Here is a 24,539-nt window from a genome sequence, read left to right on the forward strand (position 1 = left end):
GTAAAGATCTTCTCCCATTCTGTGAGGGGTCTCTTGGTTTGGGTAGTGGTTTCTTTTGCTGTGAAGAAGCTTTTTAATTTGATGTAGTCCCATAGGTTTATACTTGCCTTAGTCTTCTTTGTAATTGGATTCGTTTCATTGAAAATGTCTTTAAAATTTATGCGGAAAAGAGTTCTGCCAATATTTTCCTCTAAGTATTTGATAGTTTGTGGTCTAACATCCAAGTCCTTGATCCACTTGGAATTTACTTTTGTATTTGGTGAAATACAGTGATTCAGTTTCATTCTTCTGCATGTTTCAACCCATTGTTTCCAACACCGTTTGTTGAAGAGACTCTGCTTTCCCCATGTAATAGTCTGGGCCCCTTTGTCAAAGATTAGATGTCCATAGGTGTGGGGCCTCATTTCTGGGCTCTCAGTTCTATTCCACTGGTCAGTGTGTCTATTCATGTTCCAGTACTAAGTAGTTTTGATGACAATGGCCCTATAATACAGTTTGAGATCTGGGAGTGTGATGCCTCCAGTTCTGTTCTTTTTTCTCAAGATTGTTTTGGCAATTCTAGGTCTTTTCTGGTTCCAGATAAACATTTGTAGCATTTTTTCTATTCTCCTAAAAAAATGTGCTTGGGATCTTGATGGGGATAGCATTAAATTTGTAGATGGCTCTGGGTAATATATTCATTTTGATGATGTTAATTCTTCCAACCCATGAACATGGAATATCTTTCCACTTCTTTGTGTCTTTTTCAATTTCTTTGAGTAGTAACTCATAATTTTCAGTATATAAGTCTTTCACTTCTTTGGCTAGGTTTACTCCTAGATATTTTATTGTTTTTGTTGCTATAGAAAAAGGAACTGATTTCTGGATTTCAATTTCTTCTAACTTAGTGTTTGCATAGAGGAATGCCACTGACTTTTGAATGTTAATTTTATAGCCTGACACCTTACTGTATTGCCTGATGATTTCCAAAAGCTTCTTGCTGGATTCCTTAGGTTTTTCCATGTATACTATCATGTCATCTGCAAATAAGGAGAGTTTGACTTCTTCTCTTCCAATCTGTATGCCTTTAATTCCTTGCTCCTGCTTGCTTGCTATGGCAAGAACTTCCAGCACTATGTTGAATAGTAATGGTGATAGTGGGCAGCTCTGTCTAGTACCTGATCTGAGGGGAATGCTTCCAGTTTTTCACCATTGAGTATGATGTTGGCTGTAGGTTTGCTATATATAGACTCCACTATCTTGAATTTTTCATCTATTCCCATTTTTTGTAGTGTTTTGATCATAAAGGGATGTTGGATTTTGTCAAAGGCTTTCTCTGCATCTATTGATATGACCATGTGGTTTTTGGTCTTGCTTTTGTTGATGTTGTGGATCACATTGATTGATTTACGTATATTAAACCAACCTTGCATGCTTGGGATAAACCCCACTTGGTCATGATGAACAATCTTTTTGATATACTGCTGTATCCGGTTGGCTAGAATTTTGTTCAATATTTTTGCATCTATGTTCATCAGAGATATTGGTCTGTAGTTTTCTTTTTTGGTTGTGTCCCTGTCTGCTTTTGGTATCAGGGTGATGTTGGCTTCATAGAAGCTGGCAGGGAGTATTCCCGTGTCTTCAATCTTCTGGAAGACTTTTAAAAGTAGAGGTATTAGTTCTTCTTTGAAGGTTTTGTAGAATTCATTTGTAAAACCAATCTGGTCCAGGACTTTTATTTATGGGGAGATTTTTGATAACTGTTTCAATTTCATTAGCTGTGATGGGCGTGTTCATGTTATCTACTTCCTCTTTACTTAGTTTTGGAAGTTGGTAGGTATCTAGGAAATGGTCCATTTCTTCCAGGTTCTCTAGCTTGGTGGCATATAGTTGTTCATAGAAGCCTCGCATGATATGTTGAATTTCTGCGGTGTCTGTTGTGATATCTCCTCTTTCATTTACTATCCAATTTATTTGGGTCTTCTCCCTTTTTTGTTTTGTGAGTCTGGCTAAAGGAGACCTTTTCTGGTCCATGTAACACATTGTACTTATATTAAGGAAACCTGAGGGAGCCTAAATGTCACTTAAGACCTCAGATCCTCAGCCTTTCCTTATTAACATTTTATGCCTATACATTAATAGCTTTTTGTTAACATTCTCTTACAGATGTGGATGTGGCTCGGGATGTGGCATGTCTTATAAAATGCCTTCGACAGATTGAAGAGACAGTTACTATGGATATGTCGATAATGATGGAAATAAGTTGTTATACTCAACAGTCTCCAGAAAAGACTGCAGAACAGATTCTGGAAGATATGATCGCTATTGATGTGTAAGGGGAACTTAGGGTAAAGTGCATTTTCTAATGAACATTTAGCCATTTCTAGTGCCAAAATCAGGTGTCTTGTGTACATCTCAGTACACAGTACTGGCTTAAAGTTAAATTAAGTTCCCAAGATTCTTTTTGTTTATTTGCTTCTGCCTGCTGGGGATTTACATATGTATGATTCCTTTGTCCCTGGAAGACCTTTTTTTTCCCCCCTTTTAATTTCACATAGAGAGGGAAAGAGTGAGGAGAGACACCACATTACCATTCCACTATTTGTGGAACTTTCCCTGGTTCCCTATATGGTACTGGGGAATCCAAACCAGGTCTTTGCACATGGTACTTAGCTTTTACCAGGTGAGCTAACTCCTGTCTGCTGCCATGATTCTAATAGGTGCTTCAGATTTAAATAAGAAAACACTTGAATTGAGGTTTGAGAACAGACTCACCCATTGTGGTCTAGCTAATTTCAGTTAACTGAAGATTGTAAAAGTGTTCTCATGCTCATTTTGTTTGTCATTCCTGGGAATTTTGCTATGCAAGTTTTATATATATATGAAATCTTTCATCTTTATTAATTTATTGGATAGAGACAGTCAGAAATTGAGAGGGAAGGGGAAAAGGGAGAGAGACAGATACCTGCAGCCCTGCTTCACCACTTGCAAAGCTTTCCCCCTACAGGTGGGGACCAGGGACCTGACCTGGGTCCTTGTAACATGCACTCAACCCGGTGTGCCATCACCCAGTCCCTAGAGATATAGTTTATGTCAGAGTGATTATCTATTATTTTTTATTTTACATTGTTTGTGTCTCTGGGGTGGGTGATTGCTGAGATTTGATGCCTGCACAATAAATTCACAGTTCCCACTGGCCATTTTTTTTCCTTCTTATGATAATGATAGAGAAATAATGCCAAGGAGAGTGAGAGCGAGAAAGACACCTGCAGCCTGCTCTACTGCTTGTGAAGCTTCCTCCCCTGCAGGTGGAGTCTGGGGACTTGAACCCAGCTCCTTGAAGATGGTAACCTGTGTACTTTACCAGTTGCACCACCACCTAGTCCTGCTATTCCTTTTTTTATTTATTAATGAGAAAAGAGAGAGAGAGAAGGAACTAGGCATCACTCTGGTATATTTGCTTCAGGGGATGGAACTCAGGGCCTCATGCTTGAGAGTCCAATATGTTATCCACTGCACCACCTCCCAGGCCACCTTTTTTATTTTTTTATGAGATTGGTTTTCCTGTTCCAAAGAGTATTATGTTCATATGGCATATAGAGTCTACCTAATGTATTCTAAATAGTAATGGGATTTTTCTGATTATCCTTGTAGAAAAACTGTGATGGAGGATATTTGTAGTAAAATACAAGAGATTAGGAATCCAATCCATGCCATTGGACTTCTTTTACGGGAGCTGGATTATGAAACAGAAGTGGAAATGGAAAAGGGATTCAATCCAGGTAAAGGATGAGAAAGAAAATGTACCTCTTTGATTTAGAGAAGACAGTGACTCACTTTAAGTCCTTTATTTTATTGCAGGTCAACCTCTGAATGTTCGAATGAATCTTTCCCAGCTCTATGGTAGTAGCACAGCAGGGTACATTGTGTGCAGAGGTGTGTGTAAAATTGCCAACACTCGCTTCCTCATCTGCCGAGACCTTTTGATCTTACAGCAGTTAATATTGAGACTAGGAGATGCAGTAAGTACCGGTCATATAGTCTAAACTTGCAGGCACATAACAGTATGTTAGCTTTCCAAGCTCAGCAGTTTTTGTCTTGGCTCATTGCTGTATGCTCCACATGTGGCCTTTAGTGCTTGATAAATAAGTGGTGAATAAACAGTTGATGGCTGTTCCTCTCACTGCCTGGAGCCTTAGGCAGTGAGATTTTAGTCCATCATATATCAAAGTTGACTTATCTTCACTCAGGGCACCATGGGATAGGTTGGCTGTCCGTTAGTGTCTCTGATTTTTGCGGAGTCAAACAATTACAAAGCAAGTGATGAGAAAAGGAAATGGGTTTATAATTTTATTTTTCATTATCTTTATGGAACAGATGCAGCCAGAAATCAAGAGGGAAGGAGATGGAGGGAGAGATAGAAAGACACCTACAGCATTACTTCACCAGTCATGAAGTTTTCCCTCTGCAGGTGGTCTGGGGGCTTGAACCTGGGTCCATGCACACTGTAACGTATCTATCTGAATGAAAATGGCCCAGAGTGGTGAATTTTACAAACAAGGGCTGGATCAGACCTTTATGCTTTACTCAAGACTAGAGGCATAAGAAATTATTTAGATTTCCCTATTTCCTTTATTGAATTCTGAATCCATAGGTTCAGTGCAAATCAAACTTTCTTCTTTTGCCTAGAATCAATTTGATAATTTTGTTAAATATTTAGTGCAGGCATTTTGCACCTGTGAAAGGAGTTTTTTGTTTTGTTTTGTTTTTTTAAATATGTGAGCCCAAAACACTGCTTCGCCATCTATGGAGTTCTATTCATTTTGTCTTTGTTGCTAGTATGTTGTACTAGAGGTCAAGTATAAACCTGGCACACATAAGGCAGGTGCCGTACCACTGAGCCACCTCCCCGGCTTCTGTTCTTCCTTCACTTTTGCTCCATTTGAACCTTAAGAATGGACTAAGTGTTGGGCCAGATGGTGGCCTGGCTCACCTGGTTGAGTGCACACGTTACAATGCACAAGGACCCAGATTTAATCCCCTGGTCCTTACCTGCTGTGGGGAAGCCTCACAAGATGTGAAGCAGTGCTGCAGATGTCATCTTTCCCCCTTTCTTGTCTCACCCTTCCCTCTCAATTTCTGTCTCTAGCCAATAAGTAAGTATTTTTCCCCCAAGAGTTTACTCATTGTTGTTTCCTGTCTCACCCACCCCTCGTGTGTAGGTGATTGTAGGAGCTGGTCAGCTCTATCAAGCTCAGCAAGACCTGCTACATCGAACAGCTCTTCTGCTCCTGTCTTATTACAGCATTAAGTGGGCAAGTCAGTGCTTGGCAATTGATGTTCCAGTTGACACACTGTGAGTTTTTTACATTGTCTTACAAGAAAAAGAGAAAATTATAAGGGGGTCTGGGTGGTGGTGCACCTGGTTAAGCGCACAATTACAGTGCACTGGGACCCAGGTTCGAGCCTCTGGTCCCCACCTGCAGGTAGAAATATTTCTAAATGGTGAAGCAGGGATGCAGGTGTCTCTCTTTCCCTCTCTATATCCCCTTTTCCATTTTGGGCTGTCTCTATCTAATAAATAAAGAAAAATAAAAAAAAATTTTTTTTTAAAAAGAAAATTACAGTGCTCAAGAACGTGGGTTCAAGCCTCCAGTCCCCACCAACAAAAGTAAGGCTTTACAGGCAGTGTGTAGGTGTCTCCCTCAGGCATGAGAGCCTCTTTGCATAACCATTATGCCTGGAGGCAAAAAAAAAAAAAGAATGAATCAATGAAAAAAAGAATGAAAATTAAACATGTTTGAATCTCCAACACTCAAAAAAATATATAAATATATTTATGGCATGACTGTGATAGCTACCAATCTGAATCTGGATTTTCCTTTAATCCCGTTTTTCTGGGGGTTGGGGTGTGTTTTCTTTGCCACTGTCCCATGACAGTGGTAGATAGCTTGTTAAAATGGTGGTTTGTTTTTTTCATTTATTTATTTTTAAAGATTTTATTTATTTATGAGAAGATAAGAGGAGAGAGAAAGAAGCAGACATCACTCTGGCACATGTGCTGCTGGGAATCGAACTTGCAACCTCATGCCTGAGAGTCCAAAGCTGTGCCACCTCCCAGACCACTATTTTTTTTATTTTTTAACCAGAGCACTGTTCAGCTCTGGCTTATGGTGATGCAGGGGATTGAACCTGGGACTTTGGAGTCTCGGGCATGAGAGTCTGTTTGCACAACCATTATACTATCTACCCTCCATCCTAAAATTGTGTTTTTCATAGGTCTTACTGAGCTCTCTTTCCTTTTACTTTTACTCACAGAGAGTCTAACCTCCAACACTTATCAGTTCTAGAATTAACGGACTCCGGTGCTTTGATGGCAAATAAACTTGGTAAGTACTGATCTGCATGTAAATTTACATTTAAATTTGGCATTTATTACATATTCCAGGGATAATCTTTCCCTACCTTTGCTGTGAAAATATTTATTAGGTTCTGCTTTCACTTTGAGTATGTATATAGGTGCTACCATGATTAATTCAGCAACAACAAATACGACTTTTATTCACTAGATTCACAGTAACCTTTGTGACCTTGTCTTAGTCAACATATATTCAAACGGGAGTCCTCTCATGATTGAGAAGCACTCAGGGATATTTGTTTTGATATAGCCCTTGAAATTACTATACAATATATGTAAAATTTTCTAAGGAAATATTACTCAGTTCGAGCCCCCAGCTCGCCACCTGCAGGGGAGTCGCTTCACAGACGGTGAAGCAGGTCTTCAGCTGTCTGTCTTTCTCTCCGCCTCTCTGTCTTCCCCTCCTCTCTCCATTTCTCTCTGTCCTATCCAAACAACGACAATAATAATAACTACAACAGTAAAAAAAACAAGAGCAACAAAAGGGAATAAATAAATATTAAAAAAATAGGTTACCATGCAGTTCATTTCAAAGGCTTTTTATTGTATTTGTGTAATGCTTCATAGTTGCTAGCTGCTTCTGTGTGTATTGCTATTATGCTCATTTTTTTCATAATGCATTTTTATAGTTTAAATTTGTATCTGTTCTTAGTCACATAATGAACTGGTGAACTGTCTTAACTGAAAATTGGGGAGTTGCTGAGATTGCTCACCTAATAGGGTGTGCCTGTTTGGCCTTGCTCCTAACCCAGGTTCAAGCCTTTGGTGTGTGGGAGAGCTCTCCCTCTCTGTCTCTGTCTCTTTCTATCTGAAAAAGTCTGTCCGGAGTGGTAAAGCCCTGATACCACCACCACCACCACCACCACCACCACCCCCCCCAAGAAAGGAACAAAGAAAATTTATTTTGTTATCACAATGACAAATTTTGATAGCAATCATCTTGGTATCAAAATGATTGCCTCATTTTTTTTTTTTTATCTTCTAAGTATCTAGCCCTCAGACAATTGTCGAACTATTCTTCCAAGAAGTTGCAAGGAAGCACATCGTATGTCACCTTTTCTCGCAACCAAAGGCTCCTCTGAACCAGACTGGATTGAACTGGCCTGAGATGATTACTGCAACTACCAATTACTTACTGCAGCTTTTGTATCCTTTCATTTAAAAGCCACTTGCACAGTTTCTCCTGTCTTGATAGCCTAGTGCTCTTATTAGTCCTCTAAATGAAAGCTAATGAGAAAATGCTTATTCCCCCTCACCCAATAAAAGATGGTAATGTTCTTTTCAGATAGAATTCAATTTTTAAATTACAGTTTGCTCAGGAATTGATCAACATTTTGTGATGCATCCCCCATTTAATAATTCCTTTTAAGACATTGTTCATCAAATATTTTTTGAAGCCTCTACATGCCAGCACTTTGGTGCTATATATCAGTTGGCACCAGTAATATGCTTGTGCAATTTACAAACAAGAATTAGAAATGACCAACCTTGGGAGTTGGGCAGTAGCGCAGCAGGTTAAGTGCATGTGGCGCAAAGTGCAAGGACCAGCTTAAGGATCCCGGTTTGAGCCCCTGGCTCCCCACCTGTAGAGGAGTCACTTCACAGGTGGTGAAGCAGGTCTGCAGCTGTCTTTCTCTCCCCCTCTCTGTTCCCCTCCACTCTCCATTCTTCTCTGTCCTATCCAACAATGACAACATCAGCAGCAACAACAATATTAACTGCAACAAAAATAAAACAACAAGGGCAACAAAATGGAAAATAAATAATAATAAAAACAAAATAAATAAATGACTACCCAGAAATAAGTACTTGTTTTAACCCACAGTTCTACCTAAGTGACCACATACCTTTTCAGTGTATCTGTCAAATATTAAGATATATAGTGAGATAGAAAGAACATATGTTCTTCTAACTGCTGTTTATTTTTATTTTGTTTTATTTTATGAGAGCACTACTCAGCTTTGGCTTAAGGTGGTATGGGTGATTAAACCTGGGACTTTGGAGCCTTGGGCATAGGAGTCTCTTTGTATAACTGTTACGCTATGCTCCCGCCCCCCCAACTTCTCTTTAAGGGTAAAAAAAATTCATAAAGTTCCAAGCCCAATGAGTATATTCTTTAATTTCTATTTATTTATTACCTTTTGCTGTCCTTGTTTTTTTTGCCCTTGTTTTATTGTTGTAGTTATTATTGATGTCATTGTTGGATAGGACAGAGAAATGGAGAGAGATGGGGAAGACAGAGATAGGGAGAGAAAGACAGACACCTGCAGACCTGCTTCACCGCCTGTGAAGTGACTCCCCTGCAGGTGGGGAGCCGGGGGCTCGAACCGGGATCCTTCTGCTGGTCCTTGTGCTTTACGCCGCGTGCGCTTAACCCGCTGTGCTACTGCCCAACTCCCTAAGTTTTAGTTTTGTGCCCAAAGTTAATTGTCTCCTTATCTGATGACTAGATGGCCTGTCAATCCTGGCTGTCTGTTTCTGGAATGTTTGATGGGAAACTGTCAGTATGTGCAGCTGCAAGTGAGTACTGTTAAACATTTCAAATTTGATCATTTTTGTGAAGAATGTGATTTCTAGAATCCCTTTCTTTGTAAGTGTTGTCTACATTTGAATTGTCCTGATAATAAGTGCCACATAATTTTGATTACTTACCTCTTGCTGGTATCATTTCTGACAAGATTTGTTTCTAGAGTATTGTCTATTAATTGCAAGATTTCTTTATGGAGAGAAAAAGCACACCAGTCTTTTCATATAAATTATCTATGGAATATAGTCATACCAATAGATATAAAAAGTTATCTTGATTTTTCTAGATACTTAAAAGTCACCAAGTTGGAAAGTTTATGTGTATCAGTGGTATTGTTGTATTTCATAGTAGGTAATAAAGAGCATACTTTATCATGTGGAAGCACCTGCACAGGGAAAATTTCACAGGCAGTGTTGTGGTATCTCCTCTATGTCTCTTCTCTGTCATCCTCTGTCTAAAAAGATAAAAATGGGGCCAGTGATAGATAACATAATGGTTATGCAAAGAGGCTTATGCCTGAGTTTCCAAGTCCTGGCTCAATCCCTGGCGCCACCATCAACCACAGCTGAGCAGTGCTCTGCTAAAATAATGGTAGTAATAATAATAATAATAATTGGGGGCTGGGTGGTGGTGCACCTGGCTGAGCGTACATGTTTCAAATGAAAAAGGAACCAGGGTTCAGGCCCCCAGTCCCCACCTGCAGGGGGAAAGCTTTGCAAGTTGTAAAACAGGGCTGCAGGTGTCTCTCTGTCTCTCTTTCCTCTCAATTTATGTCTGTCTCTATCCAGTGAATAGAGATAATACAAAATATAGTAATAAAATAAAAGATAAAAATGAGTCTTCTGGGAGGCTTAGAACCATGTAGGCATGAAGTATGAAGTCCCAATGAAAAATTGGAGCCTGGAGAAATTGCTCAGCTGACAGTTCAGGACATGTATGACTGAGGTTCTAATTCGTCTTCATTCTGTTTTCTGAAAAGGCTCCTGGTGCTCTGGTGCCATGTGTCCTAGAGTGGGGCTCTGACTTCTCTGTTTCTCTCTAGCTTGTGAGATTATTTTTTAAAAAATATTTTTAAAGGAATATATGAACAGGATTAGGTTTATCTTCAGATGATTTTAGAAAATGTTAAAATTTGACCATCTTGTTTTCCTCTGTAAAGAACTTAGAAATGAGCACTTCCTTTGTATTCTAATCAGAAAGCATTTTTTAAAAAATCCCTTTAAGGACTATATTCAACTGCTGCATTCCTGGTGTCAAGTCAATGTTGGTTCCTGTCGATTTATGCTGGGACGGTGTTACCTAGTTACGGGAGAGGGGCAGAAGGTAAGCTGTCTTTGATGAACAAACTCCAGTGCAAGGGTGACGGTTTCCATCTAAATTGGAGCTAACGGGAGGCATAGAATTCTTTTTTGTTTTGTTTTGTTTTAATTTCTTTATTTTACTTATTTATTTTAATATTTATTTCCTTTTGTTGCCTTGTTATAGTTATTGTTGTTATTGTTACTGATGTCATCATTGTTGGATAGGACCCAGAGAAATGGAGAGAGGAGGGGAAGACAAAGAAGTAGAGAAAGATAGACACCTGCAGACCTGCTTCACTGCCTGTGAAGCGACTCCCCTGCAGGTGGGGAGCCAGGAGCTGGAACTGGGATTCTTATGCCGGTCCTTGCATTTTGCGCCACGTGCGCTTAACCCACTATACTGCCGCCCGACTCCCTATTTTTTTTTAAATATTTTTATTTATTATTGGACAGAGACAGGGAGAAATTGAGAAGAGATGGGGAGATAGAGAGGGAGAGAGATAGACACCTGCAGCCCTGCATCACCACTTGTGAAACTTTCCCTCTGCAGGTGGGGATGAGGGGCTTGAATTTAGGTCCCTGCACACTGTAATTTGAGCACTTAACCAGGTGCACCACTGCCTGGCCCGCGTATTGTATTATTATTATTTAAAATAATTTTTATTTATGAAAAGGAAACACCGGGTTTGAGCCCCCGGTCCCCACCTGCAGGAGGAAAGCTTCACAAGTGGTAGATCAGAGCTGCAGGTGTCTCTCTCTCTCTGTCCCTCTCTATCACCCCCTTCCCTCTCAATTTCTGGCTCTGTCTATCCAAGGAATAAAGATAATAAAACAATGTGGTCCGGGAGGTGGCGCAGTGAGAAAGCTTTGGACTCTTCAAGCATGAGGTCCTGAGTTCGATCCCCGGCAGCATATGTGCCAGAGTGATGTCTGGTTCTTTCTCCTCATTGATTAATAAATAAAATCTTTTAAAAACAAAAAAGGAAACACTGACAACAACCATAGGATAAGAGGGGTATAACTCCACTCAATTCCCACCACGAGAACTCTGTATCCCATCCTCTACCCTGATAGCTTTCCTATTCTTTATCCCTTTGGGAGCTTGGACTGTGTTTTGTTTTTTATAACCAGAAAACTGTTCAGTTCTGGTTTATGGTGGTTCAGGGATTGAACCTGGGACTTCGGAGCCTCAGGCATGCGAGTCTCTTTGCATAACCATTATGCTATGAACTCTCTGCCTGCATAGAATTCTTCAGGTAAGAACAGAGAAGACTGGTAATGCCAGTGCATGTGCTTTTGCAGATTAATTTAGGACACAGAAAGGTATTGAAGTTGGTTCGCGGAGATATCTCACAGGGTGAGTGCATGCCTTGTCCATGCACACAGCCAGGTTTGAGCCGTGGCCGTATGTGGGAGAGCCACAGACTGGGAAAGCTCTGGTCTGTGTCATCTGCCTTGGGAGCTGTGAAATCACACGTATGAGGGCTCGGCTCCTGGGTCTAGGAAAACAAAAATAAGCAAACAAAAATTTAGAACCCTTCTTTGCCTGTGCAGGTGTTTTAAGAATGCAGTTTTCGGGAGTTGGGCGGTAGTGCAGCGGGTTAAGCATAGGTGTTGCGAAGCACAAGGACCAGCGTAAGGATCCCAGTTCGAGCCCCCGGCTCCCCACCTGCAGGGGAGTCGCTTCACAGGCGATGAAGCAGGTCTGCAGGTATCTTATCTTTCTCTCCCCCTCTCTGTCTTCCCTTCCTCTCCATTTCTCTCTGTCCTATCTAATAATTAATGACAACAACAACAATAAAAAACAAGGGCAACAAAAGGGAAAATAAATAAATATTTTAAAAAATTTTAAAAAGAATGCAGTTTTGTAAACTGAGTTTAATTCTCACTTATATTTCTTTTTTTTAAAAAAAAAAAAGCTCACACTTCCTTTTTTTTTTTATTGATTTCCCCCTTTGTTGTCCTCGTTGTCTTTTTATTGTTGTTGTAGTTATTGTTGTTATTGATACTGTCGTTGTTGGATAGGACAGAGAGAAATGGAGAGAGGAGGGGAATACAGGAGAAAAAGATAGATACCATGTACAAACTTGTATTTACTGTTGAATGTAAAACATTAATCACCCCAAAAATTTTTTTTAAAAAAAGACACCTGCAGACCTGCTTCACCACCTGTGAAGCAACTCCCCTGCCGGGGGCTCGAACCAGGATCCTTAAGTCGGTCCTTGTACTTTGCGCCACGTGTGCTTAACCTGTTGCACTACCGCCCAACTCCCTGTATATGTATTTTTTGATAGGACAGAGAGAAATTGAGAGGGGAGGGGAAAGGAGACACCTGCAGACCTGCTTCACCACTTGCAAAGCAACCCCCTTGCAGGTAAGGAGCCAAGGGCTTGAACTAGGATCCATGTGCAGGTCTTTATGCTTCATACTATGTGCATTTAACCCAGTTTGCCACTACCCAGCCCCCAAATATATATAAATTTTCAAGTATACCAAAAAGTTTAAAGATTCTTAACAGTAAATTATCATATGGTTGCCAGATTCTGCAAACATAAACATGTTGCTATACTTGCTTTTTTATATTTAGCTTTTTTTTTTAGTTCTTATTAGAGTTTGCTTTTTAACTAATAGCAGTTACTAAAAGGTGAGATATTAAAATGTTAAGTGGGCCGGCCAGTAGCACAGCAGCTTAAGTGCACATGGCGTAAGCATCCCTGTTCGAGCCTCCGGCTTCCCACCTGCAGGTGGGTCACTTCATAAGCAGTGAAGCAGGTCTGTAGGTGTCTGTCTTTCTCTCCCCCTCTGTCCTCCCCATCTCGATTTCTCTCTGTCCTATCCAACAACAACAATGGCAATAATAACAGCAACAAGGGAACCAAAGTGGCAATAATGGCCTCCAGGAGCAGTGGATTTGTACTGCAAGCACTGCCCCAGCAATAACCCTGAAGGCAAAGCGTGTGTGTGTGTGTGCGTGCGCGTGTGTGCGTGTGTGCGTGTGTGCGTGTGTGTGTGTGTGTGTGTGTGTTAAGTACAACATGAGATTTAGAATGGCAGAAATCCTGAATGTTGTGGTAGACTTAAATATCCTTTGTTTTGTATTCCTTTGCACATGAACCTCTAACTTAACAGAATTGGAACAAACCATAAGAAGTCACTTTGCATTTCTTTTTTGCTTATTTCTCTAGGCTCTAGAATGTTTTTGCCAGGCAGCCTCTGAAGTGGGCAAAGAGGAATTCTTAGATCGCTTGATCCATTCAGAGGATGGGGAAGTTGTGTCTAGTCCCAAGATGCAGTATTACGATAAGGTATACTATGTCATGATTTGGTCCAAACCACTCTTTCTAAAAATGTATGTGAAATATATTCCTTTTTTTTTTTTTAATTAGTGATTTACGAGATTGTAAGATAATAGCGTTGTAGTTCCATTCAGTTCCCACCACCAGAGTTCTGTGTCCCATCCCCTCCCATTGGAAACGTCCCTATTGTTTACCCCTCTGGGAGTATGGACCACAGTTCTTTTTGGGGTGTAGAGGGTGGGAGTTCTGACTTCTGTAAGTGCTTCTCTACTGGACATGGGTGTTGGCAAGTCAATCCATACCCCAACCTGTTTCTAGCCTTCCCTAGTGGGGTAGAGCTCTGAAGAGGTGCGCCTTTGAGATACATTGGTGAGGTCATCTGCCCAGGCAAATCAGAGTGTAATCTTCGTAGCATCTGCAACTTGGTGACTGAAATGCAATAAAAAGGAAAACAGGACAAAATGCTTAATAAACAAGAACATTGCTTTGTTTTTTTAACCAGAGTACTGTTCAATTTTTGCTTGTGTTGGTGCAGTGTGAGATCTCTGATGGTTCCAGCTATAGTATCTCCCTGACTCTGCTTTGGCATTTTTGAAGAAAAGTAAAACCAGTTGCAATGTGATATAAATATATATTTATATTTATTATTATTATTATTATTTTTAACCAGAGCACTGCTCAGCTCTGGTTTTTATGGTGGTGCAGGGATTGAATCTGAGTCTTTGGAGCCTCTGGCTTAAGAGTCTCTCTGCATAACCATTATGCTATCTGCCCTTGCCCTTTTTCTTTAACCAGAGTACTGATCAGCTCTGATGTATGGTGGGTACAGGGGATTGAACCTAGGACTTCAGAACCTCAGGCATGAGTCTCTTCGCAAAACTATCATGCTATTTACTCCCACCCTGAAAAGTAATACCAATTTTTAATTGTTTAGGAAGTGGATGGGGGAGTGTGGCTCAGCAGGTAGAACATAAACTTGCATGCCCAAGACCCTGTGAGAACAGAGCATTTCTCTGTTGTCTTTTTCCTTTTACCATAAAAAGAAATCTTTTTAATGTTCCATAAACTACCAGATGAGAGAAAAAGTTGATTTACCTAAAGAAGTTGAATACAGGGCGTCGGGCTGTAGCACAGCGGGTTAAGCGCAGGTGGCGCAAAGCACAAGGATCGGCATAAGGATCCCGGTTCGAACCCCGGCTCCCCACCTGCAGGGGAATCACTTCACAGGCGGTGAAACAGGTCTGCAGGTGTCTATCTTTCTCTCCTCCTCTCTGTCTTCCCCTCCTCTCTCCATTTCTCTCTGTCCTATCCAACAACGACAACAACAATAATAACTACAACAATAAAAAACAACAAGGGCAACAAAAGGGAATAAATAAATAAAATAAATATTTAAAAAATAAAAGAAGTTGAATACATTTTTTTAACATAATGTATTGTTGATGAAGCATTTTTGCAAGACTATTTATGTTTTAGAAGTGCAGTTTTGGGAGTTGAGTGGTAGCGCACCAGGTTAAGCACACGTGGTGCAAAGCGCAAGGACCAGTGTGAGGGTCCCGGTTCAAGCTCCCAGCTCCGAGCTCCCCACCTGCAGGGGAGTCGCTTCACAGGCCATGAGGCAGGTCTGCAGGTATCTGTCTCTCTCCCCCTCTCTATATTCCCCTCCTCTCTCCATTTCTCTCCATCCTATCCAACAACAATGGCATCAGTAACAACAACAATAATAACTACAACAACAATAAAAAACAAGAGAAAATAAATAAATATTAAAATTTTTTCAAAAAAAAGTTTCCCGCCTCTACAAAATATGCTATGGTCCAGGAGGTGGCACAGTGATAAAGCTTTGGACTCTAAAGCATGAGAACCTGAGTTCAATCCCCTACAGCACATATGCCAGAGTGATGCCTGGTTCTTTCTCTCTCCTCCTGTCTTTCTCGTAAATAAATAAAATCTTTAAATATATATATATTACCATAGCAAACCTGCCACCTAACAATTTTTTCCACAATTTATCCCCACACACACACAAACCTTTTCAGCCCATTTATCTCCTCCCTTTGGTGACCTCAGTCCTGGAATCCAATTCCAAAATTTTGTTTTAGGTCTCTTCATACTCACAATCCAAGATAAAAAGTGACAGCCTATAATACAGTCTGACAAGAGTTGGGTCAAATGCAACTGAACTTTTCCAAGAATATAATTTTTTTCCTTTAAAGTTGTATTTATTTATTGGGCAGGGCTAGATAGCATAATGGCTATGCAAAAAGACTCATCCTGAGGCTCTAGAGTCTTAGGTTCAATTCCCCATACCGCCATAAGCCAGAGTTTAGCAGTGCTCTTATGAAAAATATATTTGTTTATGAGAGAGGAAAACCAGAGTGACACTGGCATATATCATGTTAGGGACTGAACTTGGAACATTATGCTTATGCTTGAGAGTCCACTGCTCCACCAGACCTGCTTCACTACACTATTCGTGAAGCATCCCCAGTGCAGGTGGGAACAGGTACTCAAACTCAGATACTGTGTGTGGTTAACCAGGTGAGCCACCACCCAGCCCCATTTATTTTTTAAGAATGCTGTTTTAAGTACTGAGGGAGATACTGTAACGGTTATGTAAGAGATGTTTGCGCCTGAGACATACATTGCTATTTTAAAATTTTAATTACATCATGAAATGTCCGTTTAAGATAATATAAAACCAGGAAAATTAGCATGTGTTCTGATGATTCCCCCCCACACACACACACACACACATACCTCTTGTTGTCTTAGTCGTTCTTTCTCTTTTTCCTGTAAGAACGGTGCTCAACTCTGGCTTGTGGAGATTCCAGGGATTGAACCTCGGAACCACTATGTTGTTTCCCCACCACATGCCTAGTTATCTTTCTAATTGGTATAAAATAATATTCAACCGAAAAGTGCAGTTTTATTTCATTGTTTAGAGGCAGAGAAATGGGAGGGCCTGTAGCACTGCTCTACCGTTCTGTGAATTTTTACCCCTGCAGGTATGGACCAGGGGCTTGAACCCAGATCGTTGAGCTTGGTAATGTTTGCATTCAACCAGGTACACAGCCACCCAATCCCTTGTCATGTTAATTTTGATGGAAATTTCTTCTACTGGAGCCAGGCGGTAGCACACCTGTTAAGCACACATGCTACAGTGCATAAGGACCCAGGGTCAAGGCCCCTGGTCACCATCTGCAGGGGGAAGTTTCACAGGTGGTGATGTAATGCTGCAGGTGTCTCTTTGCCTCCCTTTCTCTCCTTTCCCTCTAAATTTCTCTGACAATAAATAAATATAACTAAAAGAAAGAAAATTTTCTTCTGCTTATCTGTACAGGTTTTGCGCCTGCTAGACGTTGTTGGCTTGCCCGAACTGGTTATTCAGTTGGCTACATCAGCAGTAACTGAAGCAGGTGATGACTGGAAGAGTCAGGTAACTATAGTCATCTTACCGTTTTCCTTGAGAGTTGCTGTGGATGCCCCATTACAACTTCCTCTTCCCTCTCCACTTGGTGTTCAGGCTACTTTAAGGACTTGCGTTTTCAAACATCACTTGGATATGGGTCACAACAGCCAAGCCTATGAAGCTCTAACGCAAATTCCTGATTCAAGCAGGTAATTTACCTCAACGTGGTCTTTTTTCTAACCCTGTTTCACCCCCTCAGGCAGTTTGCTTCATCTCCCTTCTTTTGTTCTAGGCAGTTAGACTGTTTGCGGCAGCTGGTAGTAGTTCTTTGTGAACGTTCACAGCTACAGGATCTTGTAGAGTTTCCCTATGTGAATCTGCAAAACGAGGTGATTTTCTTTATCCGCTGAAGACTAGACGCAGCTGTGGTGGGTGCCATGATGACCGCTAACTTTGATATCTGACTGCTTTCCCTCCACTAGGTTGTGGGAATAATTGAATCCCGTGCGAGAGCCGTGGACCTTATGACTCACAATTATTATGAGCTTCTGTATGCCTTTCACATCTACCGCCACAATTACCGAAAGGGTGAGCAGTTCTGGTAGGCGGGATTCTGGAGACAACCTTAACCGTTTACTCATGTCTTATAAAATACTGTGTGTGATCTCTGTGATTTTTACTTTTTTTTTTCCCTTACTACTGAACAAGTGTTCTATAAGCATTTGGGGAAATTAAGTATAGGATTATGGGGCAGGGGAGGAATAACCTGATAGTTATACAAAGAGATTCTCATGCCTGAGACTCCACAGAGTCCCAGGTTCCTCCCCAGCACCACCATAAACCAGAGCTGAGTGGTGGACTGATTAAAAAAATACAAGATTAACATCACCCTTTTAAAGATTATCTGTTACCATTAAAGATAAGCACTTACTCCTATTCTGGAGGCATTTCCTTCTTCTCCCCTCTAGAAGCCCAATTCTTTTTTTTTTTTTTTTTTTTTTTTGGGAATAAATAAATAGAAGCCCAATTCTTAAGAAAGATAGATATATTGTGGGGAGAGGGGGTTCCTCTGCCGTTTGCCACTGGCCTCTTCCCTTTCCTTATTTCTATTTTTTTTTTCCCCCTCTGGGATTTGTTTGTCAATCTGTCTGTGTTGAGGACAAGCTGCAGACATAATGGATCTTAGGATTTTTTTTTTTCCCTTCCCAGAGCACTGCTCAGCTCTGGTTTATTGTTCTTAGAAATTGAGTCGGGTGGTCCGGGAGGTGGCGCAGTGGATAAAGCATCGGACTCTCAATTGTGAGGTCTTGAGTTCAATCCCTAGCAACACATCTACCAGAGTGATGTTTGGTTCTCGTTTTCTCTCTCTCTCTCTCTCTTCCTATCTTCCTCATTAACAAATAAATAAAATCTTTTAAAAAGAGAAAGGGAGTCGGGCAGTAGCGCAGCAGGTTAAGTGGTACAAAGCGCAGGACCGGCATCAGGATCCCAGTCCAAGCCCCCGGTTCCCCACCTGCAGGGGAGTCACTTCACAGGCGGTGAAGCAGGTCTGCAGGTGTCTCTCTTTCTCTCCCCCTCTCTGTCTTCCCCTCCTCTCTCCATTTTTCTCTGTCCTATCCAACAACAACGACATCAGTAGCAACAACAACAACAACAATAAAACAGCAAGGGCAACAAAAGGGAATAAGTAAATAAATAAATATAAAAATAAAAGAAGAAAAAGAAGTTGAATCGGGACTGGGTGGTAGCGCACCTGGTTGAGTGCACATGTTACAGTGCTTCAAGGAATGGAGTTTGAGCCCCCAGTGCCCACCTGCAGAGGAAAAGCTTTGCAAGTGGTGAAGCAGGGCTGCAGGTGTCTCTCTTTTTCCCTCTCTATCTCCCCTACCCTCTCAATTTCTGGCTGTCTCTGTCCAATAAATAAAGATAATAATTTTAAAAAAGAAAATGAGTAAGGTGGAGGGTCGGGCAATAACACAGTGGGTTAAGCACACGTGACGCGAAGTTTAAGGACTGACATTAAGGGTCCTAGTTCAAGCCCTTTCTCCCCCCCTCTGTCTTCCCTCCTCTCTCCATTTCTCTCTGTCCTATCCAACAACGACGATAACAACAATAATAATAACTACAACAATAAAAACAAGGGCAACAGAAGGGAAAATAAATAATAAAAAAATGTTTTTCATTAAAAAAAAATAAATTGAATCCAGGATCTCAGAAGCCTGAAAAATGAAACTCTTGTATAACCATTATGCTATTTTCCTGGCCTTTATACCCTTAAATGCATTGTGCATTATTATTATTTTTTTTAAACAAGAGATAGGAGAAGAAGAAAAACTCTAGTACATGTGATACTGGAGATTGAACTCAGGACCTCACACTTTATCCACTGGGGTTTCAGGTTTGCGAAGTATATGCGCCACTCAATTATTACTACTATTATTATTATTATTATTTTATGAGAGTGAAAGACCAATGGTAGACTGCTCTACAATTCATGGAGTTCTAGTTTTTGTCTTTGTAAGTAACCAAGGACGGAATATGCAAAGCATGGGCTCTGTTGCTGAGCCACCTCTAGGGTCTCTCCAGAGAAAGCATCCCGTGCTCTAGAACCCAAGCTTTCATGCATGTCAGTTCCAAATTCAGGCCCCAACACCACCATAAACCAGAGGTGAGCAGTGCTCTGGTAAAAAATAAACAACTGAAGACCTAATCCATTGTATGTCTGTACAGACACTAGATTGCTTTTACCGTTTCACTGTTGTGCGTAATGCTGTTATGAACATGGATGCACATATCTGTTCAGTACCCTACTTTTATTTTGGGGGGAAGGGAGTCCTAGGGGATATGCCCACAAATGGGATTGCTGGACCTTGTGATTAAGCTTCAATATTTGCTGAACAGTCCGTCTTTCTCTTTTTAAAAATCCAGTTTTGAAATTCTAATGTCTGCTTTATTACTACCTCATAGCCGGCACAGTGATGTTTGAGTATGGGATGCGACTGGGCAGAGAGGTTCGAACTCTCCGGGGACTCGAGAAGCAAGGCAATTGCTACCTGGCAGCTATTAATTGTTTACGACTCATTCGTCCAGAGTACGCGTGGATTGTGCAGCCAGCGTCTGGTGCAGTGGTATGAAAAACAACTTTCCATCCTGGAATTTGGAGATCATTTATTTCATTTGCTTCTTTTAAAGCTATTTCTTCTTCTCCTCCTTCAGTTTCTGCTGGGGTATTTGTGAATTTAATCTATTTTGGCAGATTTTTTTTGCTTATTAGACTATAGGAAGACGTATTGCAGATTGGTTTTGGTGTTAGAATTAACTTCAGCTGAATTATTCACCCTTTTGTGTTCAGTTGTCCTCTTGTGTTAAATTAGGATGATGATGATGATGATGTTTACCTTAGAGATTTGTTGGGTATTAAATGAGAGAACTGAGTGTAGATTGTGTGAATGGTGATACTGCTTGTCCAGCAAAAAGTGCTTGATAAATGATAGCTGCCTTTATTGTCACCTCTTCTAAAAATTCTGTCTACAGTTACTTACTGGTTTTTGAGATAGAGGGTAAAAGATAGATAGATGTTAGGTAGGTAAAGAAGAAACACCACAGCACTACTCCAGCACTCACGATGCTTCTGTGCAAGGCTCCTGTGTGGTAGCAGGGCTTTCTAACCCGGATCCTCAAGTATGCTTAAGTGCTCCTTAGCTATTACTCAGCTCCGACAATTACTGTTTCAAAGCCTATCTACTGCATGGGTGGGGAGATAGCATAGTGATTATTATGCAAAGACACTTTGAAGCTTGAGACTCCAAGGTCCCAGGTCCAGTCCCTGGCACCACAATAAACCAGAATTGAGCAGTGCTCTGGTTAAATAAATAAATGGATCTCCCCCTCACCCCCATCATCAGAGCACTTCTCAGCTTTATGGTGGGTTTATGGTGGTGTGGGGGGATTGAACTTGTGGCCTCAGGCATGAGAATCTGTTTTGTTGTTGTTGTTGTTGTTTTACTGATGGGTTACATGTGTTGTATAGTTCCTGAATTTATGAGACTTGCTACCCAAGTGTAAGTAATGAATGGAACTCTCTAATCAAGCAAAATCAAGGGTTTATATGGATATAAAATCTTTGTCCTTGGGGCCGTTGAAATAACTCGCTTAGATAATGGTCTGCTTTGTGACCCAGATCCCCACTGCATTGATGGAAGCATTGGTACTATGGGGTGTCTGTCTGTCTGTCTCTCCTCCTGCCTCTATCTAAAAGAAATAAAGCAAAACAGAATTTTTGTGTATGAACTCAGTAGCACACAGCTAACTAAGCAAAGTTGATAGACACCAGTACCTTTATAACAAGCCTTGCTAGTTGGGATAAGTATAATTATGTTGGAAGAATTTAACCATGAAAACTCTGAGCCACAATAAATGATTTCAAAATAAAACACTTTTTTCCAGTTAAATCTTACGTTTTGTCTTTTTACTCTTTAGTATGATCGCCCTGGAGCATCTCCTAAGAGGAATCATGATGGAGAATGTACAGCTGCCCCAAGTGAGTTTTGGGGTGATCTCACTGAGTATTTGCTGAACAGTGATTAGTGAATTGTACATGGATGTATTGTGGAGCAGTTAGGATATGTACAGGAGTTGAGAGAGAGAGAACGAGTAGCTCAGCCCCTACCACATTCAGTGCTATGGTCTCTTTCAGTTTCTGTCTAAAGGAAAAAAAGAGGAAAGAAGAGTTATAACAGTTACATCATAGTGTGTGTGTTACATAAAAGTATAATTTTTTTTTTAAGAATTTATTTATTCCTGTGAAAGATAGGAGGAGAGAGAGAGAGAGAAATAACCAGACATCACTCTGGAACACGTGCAACCAGGGATTGAACTCAGGACCTCATGTTTGAGGGCCCAAATCTTTACCCATTGTGCCATTTCCCAGACCACAGTAGTTACAGTGTTGTAAAAATATTTTAAAGAATAACTACAACAATAAAACAAGGGCAACAAAAGGGAATAAATAAATAAATATATTTTTTAAAAGTTTATAGGACAGTATGAGAAATGAAAATGTTTTAAGGAGAATTTGTGTAGCTTAATATTTAAATTACCTTAGTGCCAAACTGTTTCTACCAAGCTCCTTTCTGTTTAAAAGATTTGTTTATTTATTTATGTATTATATAAGGGTTGGGGGACAGCACAGCTCAGTTTCGTCATAAGGAGCGCCAAGGATGGAAGCTGCAGCCCCCGGGGCCTCAAGCCTGTGTCACAAACTAGTATTTTAATTGTTCTTCTTTTTTTTTTTTAATATTTATTTATTCCCTTTTGTTGCCCTTGTTGTTTTATTGTTGTAGTTATTACTGTTGTTGTTATTAATGTCGTCGTTGTTGGACAGGACAGAGAGAAATGGAGAGAGAAGGGGGAAAGAAAGATAGACACCTGCAGACCTGCTTCACTGCCTGTGAAGCAACTCCCCTGCAGGTGGGGAGCCAGGGGCTCGAACCGGGATCCTTACGCCGGTCCTTCTGTTTTGCGCCACCTGCGCTTAACCTGCTGTGCTACTGCCTGACTCCCACAAAACTAGTATTTTAACAATCTGCAGTAGCTGTCCAACCCAAGTTCCTTTGACATTACCTCGATACATAATAGCCCTCCTTAAAGAGCCTGACCACTAGTGCTGCCACAGGTGGTTTTAATTCCACCTTTCATTTGGGCGTGTTTGCTTTCTTAATACCTTAGTAGTTTCACAGTTGTGTTAAATGAAATTCAGTGTAAAGTAAGTTATTGTCAGCACCTTGACTACTACTGTAGTTATTAGATGTGACTTACTAAACTTAACCCCTCACTTGACACATCTGTGAATGAAACAGGAATACTCCTTTGTTTCTTGCTAGCTTTTATCACACCCTCTTCCTTCTCCCTGTTTTGATGCCTTTGGATATAAATTGAATGTGACTCAATTTTTAGTGGCAATTAGATGGAAGGAGTCTAATAAGTATTTCATTTGTACTTTGGAAATTGAATTTCCCCCCAGCCCCTGCCAAATACAAAATATTTTTCTTTGGCTTCTAGCAAATCGGCAGATTGAAATCCTAGAACTTGGAGATCTGGAGAAGGAGTGTTCCTTGGCTCGAATTCGCCTCATTCTGGCCCAGCATGATCCATCAGCAGTCGCAGTTGCAGGTAAGAATTTACCCCTCTTGCTAACACCCTGTCAGTGACAGAAGCACCGCTTAGGACCAGATAGTGAGTACTAGGCTGGAGGGTATAAGGAAAGCTAGTGAAGATGACCTCACCAGTGCAACCTGGAGCCTCACCTCTCCAGAGCCCTCCCCCACTAGAAACAGGCTGTAAGTATGGATCAGTCTGCCAGTGTCTATGTCCAGTGGAAAAGCAACTACAAAATACAGAACTCCTACCTTCTGCACCCCAAAAACAACTGTGGTCCATACTCCCAGAGCGGTAAAGGGAAGAACACCAAAGGGCTCTGAATCCCAATTGCACCAGGACACAAAGCATTTGGCACCAGGAATCTTGTTTTTGTGCCATCACAGAAAAGGAAGTGAATCTAGAAAATACTAGAGAAAGTCAGACACTATTTCCATTACCAGAGAGCAGAGAAAAAGGGAAGGTGGGCAGGGGCAGAGAGCATAATCGTTGTGCAAAGAGATTCTCATGCCTGAGGCTCCAAAGTCCCAGGTTCAATCCCCCACACCACCATAAACCAGAGCTGATCAGCGCTCTTGTACCAAAAAAAGGTGGGAGGGTGGGGGTGGGGCTGGGTTCGAGCCACCAGACCCCACCTGCAGAGGAGAAGCTTTGCAAGTGGTGAAGTTCTCTTGCAGGTGTCTGTCTGTCTCTCTCCCTATCATCCCCATCCCTCTCGATTTCTGGCTGTCTTTATCCAATAAATAAATAAAGATAATAAAAAAAAAAAGGACTTCAGAAGTAGTGATAGGTGTAGGTATGATTTAGAAAGCAAATGAAGTCAGGAACGTAGAACAAATAGACATAGATAGATATAGATAAGTCGATCTGTATGTGTGACCATGTGAGAACTGCAGTTTCCAGTGGAGGAAGTGAGGACACAGCGTGTTATGGAATTATACCCTGTATCTTATAACTTTGTAAATCAGTATTAAATCACTAATAAAATTAAGCGGACCATTGATATTCTGAGATAGTTCTCAACCAACCAGTGTTTGTGCTCATTTGCATACTTTTGCTTACACTAAACAATCCCTTTCCATTTTCTTAGGCAGTTCATCCGCAGAGGAGATGGTTACTCTCTTGGTTCAAGCTGGCCTTTTTGACACTGCGTTATCATTGTGTCAGACTTTTAAGCTTCCGTTAACACCAGTCTTTGAGGGACTTGCTTTCAAGTATGTATGAAACTGTCTTTTATGCTCTTAAATTATTTAATGCAAAAATATTCTGATGTTGCTCAGTGTTGTTATTGAATGCCATGGTCTGTCTTCATCTTGAAGGGCAATTAATCAAACAAGGATTGGCGTGAGGTGAGGTGGAGGGGGAAGACAGGTTTATTCAGGTGATAGCAACCTGAGAAGATTACAGACTCCAGTCTCAAAAGTTAGCTTGCAGGCTGGCATGTGTGATT

At 40.8% G+C, this 24,539-nt stretch overlaps 1 protein-coding gene and 1 non-coding gene across 2 annotated transcripts in view; both read left to right on the plus strand.

Annotated features, from left to right (window-relative positions):
- The window catches only part of NUP160 (nucleoporin 160), a 60,177-nt gene that overhangs the window by 21,642 nt on the left and 13,996 nt on the right, over nucleotides 1-24,539 (plus strand). Inside the window, exons 15-31 of the mRNA XM_007519031.3 lie at nucleotides 2,146-2,311; nucleotides 3,634-3,761; nucleotides 3,841-4,001; nucleotides 5,202-5,335; nucleotides 6,298-6,368; nucleotides 7,384-7,543; nucleotides 8,848-8,917; nucleotides 10,149-10,247; nucleotides 13,411-13,530; nucleotides 16,865-16,960; nucleotides 17,048-17,142; nucleotides 17,226-17,322; nucleotides 17,416-17,521; nucleotides 19,901-20,061; nucleotides 21,413-21,473; nucleotides 22,994-23,104; nucleotides 24,180-24,303. Of these exons, the coding sequence (XP_007519093.2) occupies nucleotides 2,146-2,311; nucleotides 3,634-3,761; nucleotides 3,841-4,001; nucleotides 5,202-5,335; nucleotides 6,298-6,368; nucleotides 7,384-7,543; nucleotides 8,848-8,917; nucleotides 10,149-10,247; nucleotides 13,411-13,530; nucleotides 16,865-16,960; nucleotides 17,048-17,142; nucleotides 17,226-17,322; nucleotides 17,416-17,521; nucleotides 19,901-20,061; nucleotides 21,413-21,473; nucleotides 22,994-23,104; nucleotides 24,180-24,303 (1,960 nt within the window). The remainder of the gene's footprint in view (nucleotides 1-2,145; nucleotides 2,312-3,633; nucleotides 3,762-3,840; nucleotides 4,002-5,201; nucleotides 5,336-6,297; nucleotides 6,369-7,383; nucleotides 7,544-8,847; nucleotides 8,918-10,148; nucleotides 10,248-13,410; nucleotides 13,531-16,864; nucleotides 16,961-17,047; nucleotides 17,143-17,225; nucleotides 17,323-17,415; nucleotides 17,522-19,900; nucleotides 20,062-21,412; nucleotides 21,474-22,993; nucleotides 23,105-24,179; nucleotides 24,304-24,539) is intronic.
- On the plus strand, nucleotides 4,145-4,290 carry LOC132534216 (small nucleolar RNA SNORA79). The gene has a single exon (XR_009545888.1). It is a non-coding gene; the product is annotated as a small nucleolar RNA SNORA79 (small nucleolar RNA).

This window comes from Erinaceus europaeus, chromosome 17 (genome assembly GCF_950295315.1).
Source record: "Erinaceus europaeus chromosome 17, mEriEur2.1, whole genome shotgun sequence".
Lineage (NCBI taxonomy): Eukaryota > Metazoa > Chordata > Mammalia > Eulipotyphla > Erinaceidae > Erinaceus > Erinaceus europaeus.